At 32.7% G+C, this 21688-nt stretch overlaps 1 protein-coding gene across 2 annotated transcripts; it reads right to left on the bottom strand.

Moving 5' to 3' along the window:
* Positions 1-804: 804 nt before the first annotated feature.
* Positions 805-20446, bottom strand: LOC143056606 (cytidine deaminase-like). 2 transcript variants are annotated; one of them, XM_076229720.1, is made up of 5 exons: positions 20354-20446; positions 18571-18690; positions 3831-3942; positions 1494-1551; positions 805-978 (listed from the first exon to the last, which is right to left on the bottom strand). In XM_076229720.1, exons 1-5 carry the CDS (start codon positions 20370-20372, stop codon positions 856-858), a joined length of 432 nt encoding a protein of 143 aa, XP_076085835.1. In that variant the 5' UTR covers positions 20373-20446; the 3' UTR covers positions 805-855. The 2 variants fall into 2 exon arrangements, with proteins under 2 accessions (XP_076085835.1, XP_076085834.1); XM_076229719.1 differs by lacking the exons at positions 805-978; positions 1494-1551; positions 3831-3942 and adding exons at positions 10973-11364; positions 13298-13356; positions 14904-15014.
* Positions 20447-21688: the final 1242 nt, after the last annotated feature.

The raw sequence follows: 21688 nt of genomic DNA, 5'->3' as shown, positions 1-21688 counted from the left end.
CACTCACATGTGACCTCAAAGCCGGTTTCGTTAGATCTCCCACGCGACATATCAGAAACAGGAGCGATGAGAGATTGGTTTTTAATTAGATTGGTGATACAACAGCGTATAACTCCGAGAGTTCATGAAAAATTGATAAAGAAAAACAGAATTGCACAACAAAAATGACCACAAACATTTTATCAGGTAATTTATAACAAGTTTAAAGGCCAAAATATATTCCTCTTTTTACACAAATATCACAAAGAATTAACATGCCAAATATAAAAAAGAAGAGGTGGTATGATTGCCAATTAGACAACCCTCCACAAGAGATCAAAATGACACTTATAGGTCACTGTACGGCCTTCAACAATGAGCAAAGCCTATACTGCATAGTCAGCTATAAAAGGCCCCAAAGTGAAAATTAACATGCCAAAGCATGCTGTTTAAGGTAGTATATGCAAATAAACAAAGAGCCTAAATCTATAAATGATCTAAAAATAAAGATTAAAAAATAACAATTAAAAATTAAGAAGCACCAAAACAACATGTCAAAAGGAAGGGAAAAAAGATGAACAGACTGTCCAGAATATCACAGAAAAACAAAAGATTGGAAAACATGGGCTTTGCTCATTGTTGAAGGCCGTACAGTGACCTATAGTTGTTAATGTCTGTGTCATTTTGGTCTTATTTGCAATCATACCACATCTTCTCTTTTATATGAATTATATCCGACAGAAATGAGGCCAGTGTCTCAATCTGCAGTGAATTCGCTCTCCTCTATCATGTTTATTAGAAAGATTGGAAACAAAAGGCAAAATATTATTAATTCATCATTTTATTTACATTCTTTTTTGCTAACTATTAAACGTGTTAAGAAATTCTTTCTGCTTGAAGAGCTGTTGGATTGAAGGACATAGGAAGTAGTTCTTCTGCTGTTACTTTCTTCACTGTTAGATCAGGTTTTACCATGTATATATCCATCTTCATGTTGAACTAAAAATATAAAGAACGAAGGGGATTATAAATTTACTGCTTAATTGATTCTTGTATAAGGCTAAAATTGCAATGAGATAGAGGATAATATATCAATGCAAGATATAAGAAAAAAAAAAAAAACGCAACATAAAGACATTTTATACATATAAAAAAAATCTTCAAAATTATCAATGATGATGAATTGGTGTTTAACATGCAGTGGCTTATTGAAGATTGAAGTGATTTAAAATCAAATATTACTCATATGAGTTGTAGAGTCCTTTTAAAAAAGGGGAACATTGTTAAAAAGTCACATGATTAAATTAGAATCAAGCAACACAGACAATGATATGATTTAACTGGAACAGATCGTAAGGCTGGCTTAAAAAAGAGGTAATACCACCCTGGTGAATATATTTTGCCTTTATGATTTGACCAGTAGTCACACCAATGTGTAATTTAAAATTTGTTCTTTTGTTATTGCAACATTGTTTGAATCACCATGATACATATATCAAAAAAATAAAACATACCTCTACAAAAAACTGTCGACACGCACCACACGATCCTTTAAAGTCGTTCTTCACATCACTGAAAACATGAGACATGTAAATTAATTCAATGGCCAGTATGTCGGGAGGAAAAGAAGGAGTGAATTCACAATCTTACTGATATAAATTTAATTTGTAAAATGTAACGCCACTTTTAACATTCTTGGCTATATCTTATAAGAGGCACAATCCGGAGTGCTATACAGATTAAATGTAACACATATATAATTATGTGTCTCTGTTAATATAAAAGAAAATGCACGATTTTTTAATATAAAATATTTGATATAAAAAAAACTATTTTGTTATATTAAAAATGATAAATGATGCATTAATATTGATAAATAGAAAGTAAATTATTCTACAACGACTTGCCATGTACATGAAATTAGTGCCAGTTATAACTTATTAACTTTGTAAAATTATTATAAGTATAATAATTAATATTCCCAGGATTCGTGTCTGTTGATCTCTGTTGCAAACGTAAAAATAATTAATAACTGTAAACTTGCATGTAATTAATTTCGTCTCAATTCTTACAGATAAACAGTATTCTAAAATACTATTAATTGCCAGTTGTTGAGATCTAGCTAGACGATCAATTTGACTTCAACGTGTTGTCATTTGAATCGATGGATATGATTGGACAAATTAATTAGCATTGTCGATAACCTATTGTGATTGGGTACATATGAATTGCTATCGCAAACAGGGCGTCGCCCGTTAAACTGTTATTATCCAATAATGTGGTTCCCGCGTTCCCTCATTATAGATTGTCGACTGTTAATGCATTTATGATCGATAATGATAGATTGTCGACGATAATTTCGTAAATGCAATTACAACCGTAAAGTATACTTTACGCCGTACATCTATAATGGTCGACCGATAAACTATCATTATCCCCGATAAATTGTGATTATCTCATTTATGTGGTTCTCGCGTGCCATACACATCTCTTATACAATTTACGAAACGAATAATCATTTAATCATCATATGTTAATCTATTCTTACAAAAAAATATTGGCAGCGTATATTGAAAGATAGTGTGTACACTGCAAATATGGTGTTTATAGTCTAAACAGTATAAACTTTAGACCCCAAACACTTTTACATGTTTAAATGTGCCTCAGTACAACGCTGTTAGGATTGTGTTTAGCTTAGAAATAGGTGTTTTATTTCTATACACTTTCATTTTAAAACACATTACAAGTGTTTAAATTCAAGTCATGTAAAGATACATTATAAATGTAGTATTTTCTTTATACCAAAAAATGTGTTTAGACCTTAAATACAATCCTAAACATTTCAAGTTCTAAACATGTATAACAAGCGTTAAATTTCTAAGCACAACTTGTACTGTGTGTATATATATATGCTTGATCGTATATATCATGACACATGTTCTTTTAAACAATGTCATTTGTTGCTGAAATAATTCGTAAGAAAAAGTAATTTCGAAAGAATATTTCACAATATTTTTTATTCTCAAAGGTAGGTTAATAATATTATTGACTGCCCATTGAATGTTTGTTTTACTTCAAAAACCAAGATTCAGGATTTTTTGGCTCCTTATTGAATTCAGATCTCTTATTGTCATCCAATTATGTCACATTTGTACAACGTATATTTTCAATTTAGAATTATTATAAGTGTTTTAGGGCATCAGGGAAAATGAGCTTCATATGTAACTTCAAATTAATTCGTTCAGTGTATGTTCACTTGTGTTACGATGGCTTTTGATTGAGCTAATAAGCCATTCCAATTTATATTTTACAGTGTGTCTTTCCATGTTGTGATGCAGCACTATGTTTCAGGTAAGAGTGAAGGCTGGTACCTATTTAAAAGTTTTAAGCCGCTGCATCTGTTTGCATCTGTCGAAAGTAAGGAACCTGATGTTCAGAGGTTGTCGTTTGTTGACTTGGTCATACGTGTTTCTCGTTTGTAATATAGATTAGACCGTTGGGTTACCCGTTTGAATGGTTTTACACTAGTCATTTTGGGGCCCTTAATAGTCAAGGCTCCGTGTTGGTTTACTCTTACAAATTGTGACTTGGATAGAGAGTTGTCTCATTGGCACGCATAAGGCATCTTCTTTTTTTATATTAATATTTGCTAATTATAGTGTGATCTTGAAATAAAGTCTTAAACAATACAATGTATTTTCTTACAATCTCAGTCCTAAGCCTGTAGACCAAAACAATAAATGAATAAAATGATGCCATCACGCATGTTTCGTCACAGTATCAATATATTGCAAATAAATTATACCTTCCAATACTATACAAAATGTGACCATATGCGTAGGAAATCTTACCATATTACTGCTATTGCTTTTATATTTTGTTTTCCCTCTGAAACTGCTTTGCAAATGGCAACTCTTTCAGCACAAATACTCAAACCATATGATGCGTTTTCTACATTCGCACCTACAATCATTCGAGTATAGTAAAACAATAATTTCAAATAAATGCCATTCCTATTGTTGTAGTCCAGTTGAACCAAAATCTCTTAATATCAAGGACAGTTATCTTGATATTCTTGGTACATTGCTTCTTTATATAAGCATTGTCAATTTTCTCATATATATTAAAAAGATTGCCGGGCAACTAATGACAGTTTTTTAAGAATTAGAGGGCTGTTTTATGTTATTTGCAGATAATCTGAAGATCATCCGGCAATTTTATTAGCACCGGTTTGTGAGCTACATGTCTCCTATGCTTTGACACGTACAGGAGTCAATATTTCGGCACTGATATATTTTATATCATATACATTTTACATTTTGTATCGCTCTAAAATATACCGTTGATTCATTTAAAAATTATTAGTAAACTAAGATTCCAACTCCCGCAGGTAATGAACCAAGGGGTCCGAACATTTGACTATTTTTTTTATGGCCAAGTTGCTCATCCTGCCATTTTTATTGTCGAGCCTCCGAATTTAGTCGAAAAAACGAGACATAGCGATCCTACATTCCGTCGGCGTCGTTCACAAATATTCATTTTGAGGTTAAACTTTTTGAAATTTGAATGATTTCTTTCACTTTGCTTGATTTCTACCAAACATTGACAGAAGCTTGTTTATGATCATTAGATAGTATGCAGAAGTAAATTTTGTAAACATAAAATTCCATTTTCCCGTATTTTTCTTATAAATGGACTTAGTTTTCTGCCGGGAAACATTACATTCACTCTGTGGTTAAAGTTTTTAAAACTTTAATAACTTTTCTAAGCTATCCTGGGTTTTTAACTTGGACAGAAGCTTTTTTATGATCAAAAGATGGTATCCAGAAGTAAATTTAAAAAAAAAAATCCATTTTTTCCATATTTTACTTTTAAATGAACTTAGAGTTTCTGCCAGGAAACAACACATTCACTCTGAAGTTTTTATAATTTTAATAACTTTTCTGAGATATCCTGGATTTGTACCAATCTTGGACAGAATCTTTTTTTTTATGATCATATGATAGTATCCAGAAAATAGTTTTGTAAAAAAATCAATTCATTTTTCACGTATTCTACTTTGAAGTGGACTTCGATTTGTTGCCAGGAAACAACACATTCACTCTGTGGTTAAAGTTTTTAAAAATTTAATAACTTTCTTATACTATTTTGGACCATACTTTGACAAAAGCTTGTTTATGATCAAAAGCTAGTATATAGAAGGTAATTTTGTTAAAATTTTGTACCCGTGTATCTGTATTTTACTTATAAATGGACTTAGTTAAACATTACATACAGTCTGCAAACATTCATTAGATTCATAAACTATCATGGATTGTAACCAAACTTGGACAGAAGCTTCTTACAATTAAAAGAAAGTAACAAGAGGAATATTTTTATTGGTTTTTTTCCCCTCATTTTGTTGAGCCTGAGATTAAATGCAAAAGTTAGTAAGACACTCAGTTCTCTTACAATTTGTTTCACTCAAAACTCCTATCATGTCTTAATTTTCTTTCATACTAACCCCGCCATAAAAATCAAATGGTAGCCCTTTAGATATATTAAATATTGAAAAGTCTGACATCCAAGGTCAACTTCGTCTGCAGGAGTAGCAACCTCATTAAGGAGTATAAACCAAATGTCAAACTCTAAATAACAATACGTCAGGAAACTCAAAAGCAGCTGCCATCGATATTAATTACTATTCATGTGAAGACAGAAACAACAACCACACAATTAAGAAATAGGAAACATTACTTAACGCGTTCAAGACTTTGCAATTCTCAACTTTCGTATTTTAAGTAAAATATCAAAACATTTTTTTTGTTGTGCAGCAGATCAAATTTATTCGATTATAGTGTATTTATGTACGTTTTTTGATTGAGTTTTGCCTGCCAATTGATATTTTATCGTGTGTTTTTCTATGATGTTATGCTATTGTTTCAGAAAAAGGGAGACGGTTTGGATCCATTAAAACGTTTAATCCCGCTGCAAATGTTTGCACCTGTCCTAAATTTAAGTCAGGAATCTGATGTACAGTAGTTGTCGTTTGTTTACGTAATTTATACTTGATTCTCGTTTCTCGTTTTTTTTTAAATTTTATATAGATTAGACCGTTGGTTTTCCCGTTTGAATGGTTTTACACTAGTAATTTTAGGGCCCTTCATAGCTTGTTGTTCGGTATGAGCCAAGGCTCCGTGTTGAAGGCCGTACATTGACCTATAATGGTTTACTTTTTTTAAATTGTTATTTGGATGGAGACTTGTCTCATTGGCACTCACACCACATCTGCCTATACCTATGCACTACAAGGTCGTCAACGGATAAGCCATATCCTTTGTTTTTCTACTATGATAATTTCAAATCTTTACCGGAAAAAATGTGTCCATCTTCTGTTAAAACAGCCGAACCAACATGGAAATCACTGTAAGGACAGTAAGCATTGTCTTTGGCCTTTACTGCGGCTTTAATTAGATCCTGAATAGTTTGGTCTGTAATTATATTGAAGGTCTATTTATTTAAGGGCATACGATGCAGTTTTGATCCCGTATTTACATTTTGATAAAAAAATTCCATATAGACTATTTTTTACCTGATTAAATAAAACGATATGTAATAAAAAAAAAATATATACCTTCATGTACTATTTTTTGAGTAAAATGAGGTCGAAATTTTGTATATAAATTTGCTAAAAATTCAAATTTATGGCCGTATTTTCCCTTTCAACTTTTTTTTTAATATGAGATTACTTTAAAAAAAATCTTGAATAAATAAACACGAGAATTTAATTTTGTTTCCGTTTTTTTCTTATCGTTTAATCATCCATTCGATGTGTAGATGCTATCTATTGTCCCTCTATTGAGGCCTCTCATGGGGATGTCCAAGTTATCACATAATCACAAAATCATTAATCATTTTCTTAAGAAGATAATCAAATAATCAATAATACAGTCCTACATTAACAAAAATCCAAATAATCATAAAATATTTAGATTGGTAATCAATTAATCACTATAAAACGGCCCAGTAATCACACAACCAAAAAACCCATGAGGAGGCTCGAGGATCTCTATTTATTGTTCATGTCAAAGAATACAATTCTGTAACATTACTTATAACGACCTTGATCATCATTATCATTTCCACTGGCGACCTACATTATAGGTATAAACGGATTCTATATTTGCATAGGTTTGTCTTTGCTCATGCAAAGTAAATCTGTAGATGTAAACACGACCATGTAAATATAAAATGCTAAGATTTACCCAATATTTCTGCTTTATGTCAAACAAAAAAACAATGTAGAACTTGAGAAACTTACCTAATGACTGGAGATTCATCTCACACGTGGTCACAACAAACATATAATGATACCTTTAAAGTGTATTATCATTTTTGTCACGCCACCCGTACAATTTAGTTACAGACCTTCTAAAATTCCAACTGACCACACGCACGATACACGCACGGTGAATGCACGATACATGCACAGTGAATGCACGATACATGCACAGTGAATGCACGATACACGCACGGTACACGCACGATGAGCGATGAGCGTTACACGGAGGATTAACGCAAAAGGAATGATGAATGATGAACGGACGATAAACGCACGATGCACGATGAATGATAAATACACGATACACGCACGATACACATGATACACGCACGTTGAATGATTCATTGACGAATGAACAACGAAAACTTTTTACACGATTCTCAAAGCTATTTCATTTAGAATAGTATTTAAAATTGATATGCATTTTAATTAAAGGCAATACTTGTAACTGTTTTGCCGATACCAGCATAATAGATAATATGCTACTTTGCCAGCTCAGATTCAAATAACTTAATTAAAGTCGACTATTTTATAGGCACCGAAAATATTTGTGAACTTGGACAGAAGCTTATAACAATCAAAATATAGTGTCTTTATTTTGTTCAGCCTGAGGGTTCAAGTTTACGGCAAACGAAGGCGAGACATGGTGTTCCGCGAAACCCTTACTAATTTTATTTCATACAGTTAAAAAACTAAATTTTAATCTTATACATACAATGTCCGACGCATTATATCTACAGACAGTGACTGGTTCTAGAAATTATTTCAACTACATGTTTTATATGATTGATTGCAATAAATGAATGATCTATGTATTTTTATTTTCATGTTATATTTTTTCTCTCACTTTGACGGATAAATTTTATAAACGATTATATATGTATATATCTAAAAATTATTGTAAGCTGTTTTCGTATTCACTACAAGCATAGCAGAGATTATTTGATTCTTTTATGTTAACATGCACTGCAATTTTTTGTAGTTCTGTACATATATACTTATCAACAGGACATATTAGGTTATAACTTCACCAATACCCGAGTAGTTGAATAATATTTAGAACGTGTCGGTTTTTCCTTGATATTGCCGAAAATCAGTGATCCGACTGACACGAGCGAACTGACTTAACAACTGAGTAAACAATCATAATCTCTTTTTTTAATGTAAGTTACAAAGTTCATTATATCTGTTATATTATCCATTGTTATCAGAATCGTATGTGTTAATATAGAGCAAAAGATATTATTTTGTCAGAAAAATTTGATTCGTACAAATTAATTAGAACTACCTAAAAAAATAACATTTACCAAATAATTAGAAAATTTAAACATTTGTAATACCAAATACTTCATAATATACTTCTGAAACGATTTTCGTCCTGAATATGCATGAAATTTTTGCCACTGGACGTTCAAACAACCACTGAATAATCAATTAATCAATTAATCAAATTTTGCTCTCAGTAAAAATGAATTAAACAATATAAGACACAGTTTTTTCTTATATCAATTTCTTTTAACAAAAATCAACTATCAACAAAGAATTGTTACACAAATGTAGTAAGAACCCACTTTTGTAACGAAGGTATTCCTTATCTCTCTACCAAAATCTGCATATTTTTATATTTTGAAACATACATTGTTAAGGGTGTCTGCTCAAAGGACAGAAATGTCCGAGAAACCGAAATTTTAAGTAAATGTCGAATAATTTAAACCCATTTGTCTTTTAAATTTAGCACATGAAGATATAATTTTTAGCACATATACACATGTACAAATTGATTTTGTAAAAAAAATCACTGTCGGTCTAAAACTGTATCGCATGTCCATAATTGTCCTAAAGCTTTAAATGTCAGATCATGAGGGTTTGAATGGAGATTCGTTATTTCTGTATTCTATAATTTTAGGCAATTTGTTTTATAATTCGTTTTACCTTTTTGCCGATCATTCTTTATTCCACATATTCTAGTACCTCATCATTTTCTTTTCTATATATTTGTCTGGTTATTTTTTGTTTTCTTTATTTTTTGTCTATAATTCCCTTCTATAAAACCCAATCCACACCCTCATGTATAATGGAAGACGATAAACATGTTAGTATACATACCACCCGTTGTCACGTTCACCTGACATACAAATCACATATTGTTATTACGGCCCGTTATTTCCACCTGGACACAGGACTTATATAATATATATATTACGTAATAATAACGGATATAGTGAATTCAGTTGAATATAACATGTAACAACGCACTGACTTGTTAAATGTATTTTGAACTGACAATTGTTAATAATATTTTTAGTTATTTTAAAACTAAGAATGAAAATCGGGAATATGTCAAAAGTAAAATTACAAAAATACTGAACTCAGAGGAAAATCAATTCGGAAAGTCTATAATGACATGGCAAAATCAAATAACAAAACGCATGAAAAACGAATGGACCAGAACTGTCATATTCCTGACTTGGTACAGGCATTTTCAAATGTAGAAAATGGTGGATTGAACCTGGTTTTATAGCTAACTAAACCTCTCACTTGTATGACAGTCGCATGTAATTCCATTATATTGTCACCGATGCGCGAACAAAACGAAAGTGGCCGCATCCGTGTTCATCCTCAACCTTTATATATGTTATGTATAATCATAAATACAACTTACATTTCAATATTAAGGATGAACACGAATGCGGCCACTTTCGTTTTACACGAAAACCGTCTAAAATTTAACTAAAATGCTAGAATTATAAGGATTTCAGTAATTTAGCATGACTTAATGGTGCTAGTACTGGATATATGTGCATTGTATTGTAACAGCCCATATTTATGTAGCAGAAGCATTCTACTGTCCATTAAATAACTAAAGGTTTAAATTTTAACAATTTTGTAAAACTGCTATATTTTGGGGCCAAAAAGGGGTCTTACTGAACCTACTCCTTTGTCAGCTAACCATGAAAAAGAACAATTACATCTTTTCTATTAGAAACCTAGACATTGCACTGCAAAATAAAGAAAAAAATGAAGTTTGCCTCTTTTGGAATGTTCATTGAATCAAATACTATTACTGATATAAAATTTTAGATAAGAAGATGTGGTGCCATTTCAATGAGACATCTTCCCATCAGAGACCAAATGAAAATAATCTTACCAACTATAGGTCACTGCTATATAATGACTTTCAAACAATGAGAAAAACTCAATCAGCATAGCTAGCTATTAAAGGCCCAGGGCCAGCCATGTACATGTAGGACATAATGTAAAACAATTCAGATGAGAAACCTTATGGCCAGAATTGCACAACAAACATGACCGCAAACATTTTATCAGGTTATTTAACACAAGTTTAAAGGCCGAAATATATTCCTACTTGTACACATATATCACAAAAAATTAACATGCCAAAGCATGCTGTTTAATGTATTATAGGCAGATAACCTGATAGCCTGAATCCATAAACGACCTAAAAATAAAGATTAGAAAATAACATTTAAGAATAAAGAAGCACCAAAACACCATGTCAAAAGGAAGGGGGAAAAAGATAAACACACTGTCCACAATACCACAGAAACAAAAGATTGGCAAACATAAACTATATTATCAGACAGAAAATGAGGTCAGTCGCTCAATCTGCTTTGAACCCACTCTCCTTAATCAAAACGATTGGAAACAAAGTCAAAATATTATTTATTCATCATTTTATTCAAATTCTTTCTGATAGCTACTGTAAATTCAGAAATTATTGCGAGGTTTTTATTATTGCGAAAAATGAGACAGTGTTATAAACGCAATAATTTAAACTCGCACTTATACATTCTGTATATGAATTAAACAGGATTTTTCTCAATATCGCAAAAGTTAAAATTACATTTTTGTTTAAAATGACAAAATCGCAATAATTATAAGTGCACACAATAATTTCTGAATTTACAGAATTAAGCGTGTTAAGAAATTCTTTCTTCTTGAAGAGCTTTTGGATTGAAGGACATAGGAAGAAGTTCTTCTGCTGTTACTTTCTTCACGGTTAGATCAGGTTTTACCAAGTATATATCCATCTTCATGTTGAACTGAAAATTAAAAATAAATACTATCAACCCTATAATGAAAATACTCTTGAAATAAAAATTCTTTGTTAAAAAAAAATGGGTGGAGTAATAAAGGATAACAAGAAATAACCAGGCAAAAAAAAAAAACCGAGAAAAAATAAAATAAAAAAGAGCAATACATAGACACTTTAAACATTCTAAAGATCTTTTCGAATTCTTCAATGATAATGGATTGGTCTTAACATCTAGAAGCTTAATTTGTATTAAATATTCTATAATTAGATATTTTAAACTTTACTCAGATTAACTATAAAGTCCTCTCAATAATAATATAACATCTCAGAATTACTTCTTCAACACAACCTTTTCTGCATGAGCCAGACAATTGTAAAAAAATACCTTTGTATCGTACCTCCTATTCATTTCTAGGAATATGACTGATTAAAAGCGTGCGCTTAGAGACCGTGTATATTCCATATTAAGTAAGTATAGGGAGGCAGGGCTTTTCAATACACGGTTATTAGTGGGTTTACGTCCATTTTTAAAACCAAAACGGTACTGAGACATTTTTTTAAAGTCTTCAACAGACGAAGATATTGATGATGAAGATTGAAATAAATTCATAAAACACATTTAAAGCTAACAAGTTGTTATTGTTGACATCTGTTTTTGAATGATCAATGGAAGTAGTTTGGTATTGAAGACTTGCTCATTTTGGTAGTTCATTAGTCTAAATATCACACGTTTATAGGATTGTTCGATAAGATAAATCCGTTACATAGTGTGCTAGTGACGTAATACGGTATATATGGGGTCAGTAAATTCCATATGGGGATTCGATCTTCGCTCTCAACCCATGCGAAATTTACTGACCCCATATATACCGTATTAGGTCACTAGCACACTATGTAACTAATAATACACCAATTTACTCCTTTGAAAAGGCGTTTAGTCATATAATATCAGTTTACACAAATTCGTTCTTACATCGAAGTCATTATTATATCAGTCTCTTTGTTGCATGCTCATAATGTATCCCTACTTAGTACTTTTTACGATTTTTTTAAAGATAGAAAACAATTACATGAAAATCATCATAATCTAAATATATCATTTGATTAGATATAGGAAGATGCGGTGTGAGTGCCAATGAGACAACTCTCCATCTAAATAACAATTTATAAAAGTAAACCATTATAGGTCAATGTACGGCCTTCAACACTGAGCCTTGGCTCACACCGAACAAAAAGCTATAAAGAGCCCCAAAATTAACATTCAAACGGGAAAACCAACGGTCTAATCTGTATAAAAAAAAACGAGTAACGAGAAACACGTATAAATTACATAAACCGTGAACGATAACTACTGTACATCAAATTGTATGAATTAAAGATTTATGTGATAATGTTATTCTTTTGCATATATGTTGAAGCTAAGATATTACTGTGTTATTCGTTACTTCGATCGAGAAATCTCATATTAAAAAACAAATAGAGATACATATTGCAACATTGGTTAGTTTAGTTTAAACATATTTATTTAAAGTGGATTGGGAAACAAGTTTTGCAACTTATATCTTTTGTATATCAAACCCTTTCCACTTTGCGGGTGCGAGTGCCTGCCTTGTAGCGGCATTAGACTGCTCTTTTTCGAAATCTACCATGAAGGGTGTTTTCAACGCGCAAGAGATATTGCTCTCTCTCTAAGCACGGGCCAGTCAGCTATTTGTCGTCCCCTTCCGACGTTTCCTCAAGTCCATACTCGCAAATGGTGTCAAGGGAGAGCCGAAAATGCAGTCCCTGAAATTTTCATCCCGGACCGGGAATCGAACCAGAGACCTTTGTGTTAGTAGTCCGATGCACTAACCACTGCACCACGGCAACAGTGATTGAGTTAATATGATACAAGGCTGGTTGAGTTACTATGGTATACAAGGCAACGTAATAAAACCTACCTCTACAAAAAACTGTCGACAGGCTCCACAGGATCCTGTAAAATCATTCTTCACATCGCCGAAAACATAAGACATGTAAATTAGTTCAATGGCCATTATGTATGAAGGAAAAGAAGTAGTAAATTCATCATCCATGCATGCACTGTCAGCATTCTTGCCTATATCCTATTGGCGACAGAATTCAGAGTGCCATACAGATAAAATGAAAGACTTTTTTAAACGATTTACCAACGAATAATCATTTGGTATTCTTACAAAGTGTGTAAGAATGTTTTAAACATCATTTGCAGCATATATAGATAGATATTGTGTACACTGTATAAATAGTGGTTATACACACATTTCTAAGCACAATTATTATGCACTTTTTTGCATGTTTAGGTTTAAACGTGCCTTAGTTCAAATTGAATGTGTTTAGGATTGTGTTTAGAATCGTGTTTAGCTTAGAAATATGTGTTTTATTGCTAAACACTCTCCTTTTTAAACACATTACAAGTGTTTAAATTCAAGTCATGTTGAGATATTATGCGCTTGCTAAGAAATGTGTTTAGAAATTAAATACAAAAAACACGTTGAGATCATTATTCTAAACGTGTTTTGCCAGTGTTAAATTTCTAAGCACAACTTGTACAGTGTATACATATATGCTTGATCGTATATCATGACACATATTCTTATGAACAATGTAATTTGTTGTTGGGCAACAACTGAAATAATTCGTAAGAAAAAGTAATTTCGAAAGAATATTTCACAATATATTTACTTTTAAAACGTATTATCAAAGGTAGGTTAATAATATCATTGACTGCCCATTGGATGTTTGTTTTACTTCAAAAACCAAGATTCACGATTTTCGACTCCTTATTGAATTCATATCTTTTATTGTCATCCAATTAGGTCAAATTTTTTACAATGTATATTTTCAATTGAGAATTATTAGTAGTGTTTTAGGGCATCAGGGAAAATAAGCTTTATATCAAATTTCAAATTTATTCGTTCAGTATATGTTTACTTGTGTTATTATGTCTGTTGATTAGGTTAAGCCATTTCAATTGATATTTTACAGTGTGTCTTTCCATGTTGTGATATAACACTTTGTTTAAGGTAAGGGTGAAGGTTTTTACCTATTTAAAAGTTTAAAGCCGCTGCATCTGTCTGCACCTCTCCTAAGTCAAGAACCTGATGTTCAGTGGTTGTCGTTTGTTGATTTGGCTCACAAGTGATTCTCGTTTCTCATTTTTAATATAGATTAGATCGTTGGTTTTCTCGTTTGAATGGTTTTACACTAGTCATTTTGAGGTCCTTAATAGCCAAGGCTCCGTGTTGAAGGCCGTACCTTAACCTATAATGGTTTATTTTTACAAATTGTGACTTGGATGGAGAGTTGTCTCATTGGCACTTATGAGGCATCTTCCTTTTCATATTAATAGTTGCTAATTATCGTGTAATCTTGAAATAAAGTCTTATAAAAATTCAGTCCTAAGCCTCGAGACCAAAACAATAAATAAATTAAAAGATGTCATCACGCATGTTTCGTTACGGTATCAGTATATTGAAAATAAATCATACCTTCCAATACAATACCATTTGCGTATGAAATCTTACCATATTACTGCTATTGCTTTTATATTTTGTTTTCCCTCGGAAACTGCTTTGCAAATGGCAACTCTTTCAGCACAAATACTCAAACCACATGATGCGTTTTCTACATTCGCACCTACAATAATTCGAGTATATAAGTAAAACAATAATTTCAAATACAGACCACTCGTATTGTTGTAATCCAGTTCAACCAATATCTCTTATTATCAAGGTTATCTTGATATTCTTGGTACATTGCGTCACCCTCTCTGCATGATGTCTCTATTAATGACTTGCTGCCATTCATACAAAAACCGTTAGGTATTCATCACATTCGCACGAAACTTTATTCATTACCCCTTTCAAAACTTCATTCTCTGTTCAATTTATGTTTGGAATCCACTGTTACAAACCCTCATTCAAACCAATACAAACTTCAAGCCATAATTTCGGATATTGCAAGTCACAGACTTTTCAAGCCAGTTCGCATTGGAAAAGATGAAAAAGAGAAAAGATATTTTCTGAATCTTTCCTTTGCCAACAAAGGTCTCGATGGCGTCAACCTTGGCAATATCCTTCATCATAAATTAGTTCAATCGAAAATACCTCCTTATTTTAAAGACCAGTCTGTACCAATAATTTCTTATACCTATACCAAACCTATTGCAACTAAAATTTTCAATTACAAACGCGTTTTGCAGGATCTCGATATTGACGACTTCAAGTCTAAACCTCCTGATTGCACTTGTGCTAGTTCCCAATTCACATATAATCCCGCTGGCCACGTTATTACCGGTGACCTTAACATTGTTAATAACACTTCTCTACGAAACGTGTTATCGAAAGGTCCGAAATATCGTGAGCCTAAATCCATCAATTGGAAATACAACTTTAAAATTTTGATGGATTCAGTCGAGGATTATGCCAGGCAATGGGCTAAGCGCGAGAAGGAAGACGTAGACACTCTATCCGAATGGATAAAGGCAGTGAGGTCCTTAATACAAATCAGAATTAAGAAACTGAATGGGTCCATCAATGCCCATGCTACGTCAATTTTTAAAGACCCAAATGTTGCTAAACACCTATCCGACCTCCATGATAAATATGTTGTTGTCCCCGCAGACAAAGCCCCAAATAACATCGTTTTTGTCTGTAAAAGTCATTACATTAATTGCTTGATAAACGAATTAGGTATAGACAATTCACTTGGAAACTCAACATATACCCTCACGACACTTACCAAAGAGGAAATCCTGGATAATCATAGGTCTGTTCTTTGTTCCTTTGGTATTTCAACCAAAGATGAAGAACTGGATCTTCCATCACTGTATTGGATACCTAAACTACATAAGTGTCCTTACAAACAGCGTTATATTGCTGGGTCTTCCAAGTGCTCCACAAAACCTCTTTCTAAATTATTAACATCCATTTTATCAGCAATCAAAGACGGGCTTCAAAGTTATTGTGAAACTGCCTATTCTAGAGGTGGCGTGAATCAGATGTGGATACTTAAAAATTCCAAAGATCTTTTAGAGTACATACAATCTAACTCTCTTTCATCTTGTAACAGTATTAAAACATTTGACTTCTCTACTCTTTACACAAGTATTCCACATTCCAAACTTAGAGACAAATTAAAAGAGTTGGTATTACTTTGCTTCATAAAAAAGAATGGCCAACGTAGATACAAGTATCTTGTCTTAGGGAGGGATAAATCCTACTTTGTGAAGAATCACTCTGATTCAAACAAAAAATTCTCTGAAACCGATATTATCAAGATGCTTGATTTCTTGATTGACAACATATTTGTTACGTTCGGAGGACGTGTTTTTCAACAGACTGTCGGCATACCAATGGGAACAAACTGTGCCCCTCTACTTGCTGACTTGTTTCTTTATTATTATGAGGCTGACTTCATGCAGGAACTTCTTAGGAAGAAAGATAAGAAGTTAGCAATATCCTTTAACTCTACTTTCCGCTATATAGATGACGTTCTTTCACTAAACAATTCAAAATTTGGTGACTATGTGGAACGCATCTATCCCATCGAATTGGAGATAAAGGATACTACAGATACAGTTAAGTCAGCTTCATATCTTGACTTACATCTAGAAATTGACAATGAGGGTCGGTTGAAGACAAAACTTTACGACAAAAGAGATGATTTCAGCTTTCCAATTGTGAACTTTCCATTTCTAAGTAGCAACATTCCAGCAGCACCTGCATACGGGGTATATATCTCTCAATTGATACGATATTCTCGTGCTTGCATTTCCTATCATGATTTTCTTGATAGAGGGTTACTGCTCACAAGGAAGCTATTAAATCAAGAGTTCCAAATGGTGAAGTTGAAATCATCCCTTCGTAAATTTTACGGACGCCATCACGAGTTGGTTGACCGTTATGGAATAACCATTTCACAAATGATATCGGATATGTTCCTCACGTCGTAACTACAATCCCCTTCCCTTTCATGAATTTGACCTACCGAATTAGACTATTTACCGGATTTGTAATCACATAAGCAACACGACGGGTGCCGCATGTGGAGCAGGATCTGCTTACCCTTCCGGAGCACCTGAGATCACCCCTAGTTTTTGGTGGGGTTCGTGTTGTTTATTCTTTAGTTTTCTATGTTGTGTCATGTGTACTATTGTTTTTCTGTTTGTCTTTTTCATTTTTAGCCATGGCGTTGTCAGTTTGTTTTAGATTTATGAGTTTGACTGTCCCTTTGGTATCTTTCGTCCCTCTTTTAAGCATTGTCTAATCGTTCATAATTGCTATTTTATTATTAAACAAGATTGCCGGGCAACTAGTGAGTGACAGATTTTGAAGAATTAGAGGGCTGTTTTATGTTATTTGCAGATGATATGGAGATCATCCGGTAGCACCGGTTCAATTCCGCTGTTGGCGAGTTATCTGTCCCCTATACTTTAACACGTACTGGAGTCAGTATTTCGGCACTGATATATTTTATATCATATACATTTTACATTTTGTACCTCTCTAAAACATACCGTTGATTAATTAAAAAATCATTAGGAAACTACGGTCCCAACTCCTTCAGGTTATGAAACCAAGGGGTCCCAACATTTGACAAAAATTCCCAAGCCTCACCTTAGTGCATGCTTAAATGTATAACACATTGAAAAGTAATTCAAGGTCAGCTTAGTCTGAAGGAGTAACAACCATAGCAAAGAGTCCGAATGTCAAACTCTAAATACCAATACGTCAGTCAGTGGCGGATCCAGCCATTTTAAAAAGGGGGGTTCCAACTATATGTCCCCATTCAAATGCATTGATCGGCCCCAAAAAAGGGGGGTTCCAACCCCCCGGAACCCCCCCCCCCCCCTGGATCCGCCACTGTCAGTAATCTCAAAAGCAGCTGCCATCGATATTAAACTATTCACGTGAAGAAGCAATTAAGCAACAACAACACAATAAACAAATAAGAAATCCCACTTAAAACGTTGGAAACGTTGAACATGCACTTTGTAATTCCCAACTTCCGTATTTAAAGTAAAATATCAAAACAATAATCTATTAGCAACTTCGAGACGAAGAACAGCGACAACAACGCTGTTCCTTTGCTCTTTCTGTGTTTTTTTGTTGTGCATGTACTAATGTTGTCAAAGTCATGAACGGATAACCCATATCCCTTGTTTGTCTACTATAATAATGCTAATCATTACCTGAAAAAATGTGTCCATCCTCAGTTAATACAGCCGAACCTACATGGAAATTACTGTACGGACAGTAAGCATTGTCTTTGGCTTTCACTGCGGCCTTTATTAGGTCCTGAATAGTTTGGTCTGTAATCATATTAAGGGTCGTTTTATTTAATACTATACTAATAGATTCCAAGGAAGTAAACACACTGTTGTAGTGGATACTTGTCTCATTAGAAATCATTCCAAATCTCATCAATTTTAGATACATTACTGGTCTCACTTTGTACAGGTAAAAATGATAAATCGTTTGGTTATATGTGGCAATTTTAAAACGCAGAACTCGTATATATGTACGTATTCCACGTTTCTTGCAAGAAGTTAATTATATTTAAATTTTACTGCATCAACTGTTAAATTCTTACCCTTGTAGTGGACCTTGTAGTGTTTTCCTAAATATCAGGAATGTTATTTATTCATCATTTAAGCCTAAAATTCACCTAAATCAAATGTGTTTTACCCAAAAAATAAATGTACTAGTATTATAACTAGACGATATACTTTGCATTCACTACGATAGCTATTCTTTTCGTTTTTGAACTGGCAGACCAGAGAAATCAAAAAGTTTAGCCCATTTGTTTTTGCGGAAAGTGTGGGATTCTGTTTTAGTTTTCAGTAAAGTGTTTTGTGGACTTTTGATTGTTGTTTGATGTTTCTTTCTCTACACACAAGAATCGTATCGTCCTAATACCCGTACAGTGACGATTCAATTTTAGCAAGAGTAATGGAGCTATCATTTTATTTTTAGTGGGGATTAAACTAGGATGAAACATTTGGACCTGCATTTTCTTTAGTCGTAATCTCTGTTCTGCCTTTTCCTCACACTATTCGGTCCGGTAACTTTTTTATTGATCATCTTAAAATTTTTAACATACATAATCATCCTTACTATTTTGTTTTGGTATCATAAAGTTAGGACAATTCCTAGGATTTTCCTAAGTTGCGACATGTTTGATAAACCCACTTCGGACTTAGATGTGTTCTTAGTTGGTCTTAGGACACGTTCTTATCCTAACTTCTGTCCTAAGAAATTCTTAGTCCTGACCGATCTTAGGACAGTTTCGATAAACAGGACCCTGAACATTTTTTCCCGCATGAAACGAATGCATCGGTCTTAGTTTAAAGTTAACAAATATGGGCGTATTAATATTTCAAAACTGACTCAGTACAGACAAACTTGCGGATCTGAAAAAGTTATGAAGGCATTCCTGCATGTACATGATGTGTGAAAGTTGCATGCTTCATTGATTTCGGAAAAAAATAACTATTTTTTTTTAATTTGAGATAACTGATTTAAAAATATTCCGTGAAATAGATAAAAGCGTGGATTTCATTTGGTTTCCGTATTATATATCATTTAATTATTCATTGGATGTCCCTATTGTTCGTGTCGATCAATACAATGAACTTCAATGTTTACTTACAAGTGTCTAGTAGACTACGTCCTTTATACATAATCATCTTTAAAATTTTCCCTGGTGACTTACTCAATTGCATGCGTATTTGACAATCAAGGAACGAAAAAATATGCACATCAAAATCAAAGAAAGTTTTTATATTCTGATCAATAAAATGCATTCAATTTTCGTGCCTAAAATTTCATTCTATAGTTCCATAGGTTTGTCTAGGTGTGTTAATGCAAACTAAATCTGTAGATGTAAAAAAAAAATGCCAAGATGTTATAGTACCCAATATTTCTGCCTTATATGAAACAAAAATAAAATGTATAATAACTTGAAAAACTTACCGAATGACTGAAGATTCATCTCACACGTGGTCACAACAACAACAAAAATATAATGAGATGTACCTGTAAAGTGTATAATTGTGTTTGTCACGTTACCCGTACACGGTTAATCTGACATTAATTTTGGTTACACACGTTTTTCTTTAGAATAAAAAAAAAATAGATGTACTGTATACGCTAATAAGACAGCAACTCACAACGAAAGCCACAATTAATATACTAGAGTATCACAACTCGACTATAACATCCATTTAGGGCAGATCTTCGGCATATATTTCCTCAGATAGAATTTTCTTAAAAGTTGCCTAAATGGAGATTTAACCATGTGTTTTTTTCTTCAAATATGTACTAAAACATATGTCACCGTGATATGTTTAAAGTCAGAATTTGTTCAAATTGCCCAAATATGTATGGATTATCCATGAAAACCCATTTTTGTGAAAAAGAAGAAATCTATAAGATGAAATTTTTAAATCAAATATGAGCATGACGAGAATGTTATTATATGACTGAAGAAAATAAAAAAAAAGGAAGAATGGTATCATAATACTTTGTTTTAAAACATTCCAAAATTTTACTGAGTTTACTTGTCTCCACTTAACTGGCTAATTTGAAGGAAAACAAATGATTCAAACAAAAGCAAATAATTGGTATTTGTTAAATAGTCTTATTAAATCAATAGATTCTGTATAGTTCTTTAATCGTAGAACAGTATAACACATTCATTTTTTATCTGTCTTACATTTTTCAGAATTAAGCTAAAAACGCAACCGGATATGTCCTGCTGTTTTACGATCCAAGATGGCGGTATACAGTTATTTTACATTAAATGTTGGTATAATACGGACTCTTTTACTTTAAGGAAGTTGGTTTATTTGACATTATCAAATATCTGATTTTATTACAAATATCTTTATGTCCAATGTACTAAATAAATATAGCAAACATGGATTTATAACGGATACATAGTTGATTTATTGATTGGTTGATATTTGCTTGCTTTATGTCTTGTGACAAATATTCACTGCATATTCACAACAAGAACAATTACTTCAAGAGGTAGCTTTATTCTGCAATATAGTTCGATCGGGATGCATGCTAGACTATTTTTGTCCATCTGTTAATGTCTGTTTCATTTTGGTCTTTTGTGGATAGTTGTCTCATTGGCAATCATACCACATCTTCTTTTTTATAGCCTGCCTCTCATAAAATCTGGATAAGGAAAATCAAAACTACAGACTAACCATAATGACATATTAGACCCCGTTTACACTGGCAACGAAATTGAATCGATCTTTATTTGAATCGATCTCCAAAAGACCAATTCGTGTTTAC

This window comes from Mytilus galloprovincialis, chromosome 13 (assembly GCF_965363235.1).
Source record: "Mytilus galloprovincialis chromosome 13, xbMytGall1.hap1.1, whole genome shotgun sequence".
NCBI classification, from domain to species: Eukaryota; Metazoa; Mollusca; class Bivalvia; order Mytilida; family Mytilidae; genus Mytilus; species Mytilus galloprovincialis.
Note: the sequence above shows the minus strand (reverse complement) of the source record. Positions and strands in the feature narration are given on the sequence as shown.

Coding starts and splice junctions, on each gene's coding strand:
- LOC143056606 (XM_076229720.1), bottom strand. Junction 3,943..18,570: donor GGATGGACACATTTTTTCAG/GTAATGATTAGC, acceptor GAATGATTGTAG/GTGCGAATGTAGAAAACGCA. Junction 1,552..3,830: donor AAAGCAATAGCAGTAATATG/GTAAGATTTCCT, acceptor TCATGTTTTCAG/TGATGTGAAGAACGACTTTA.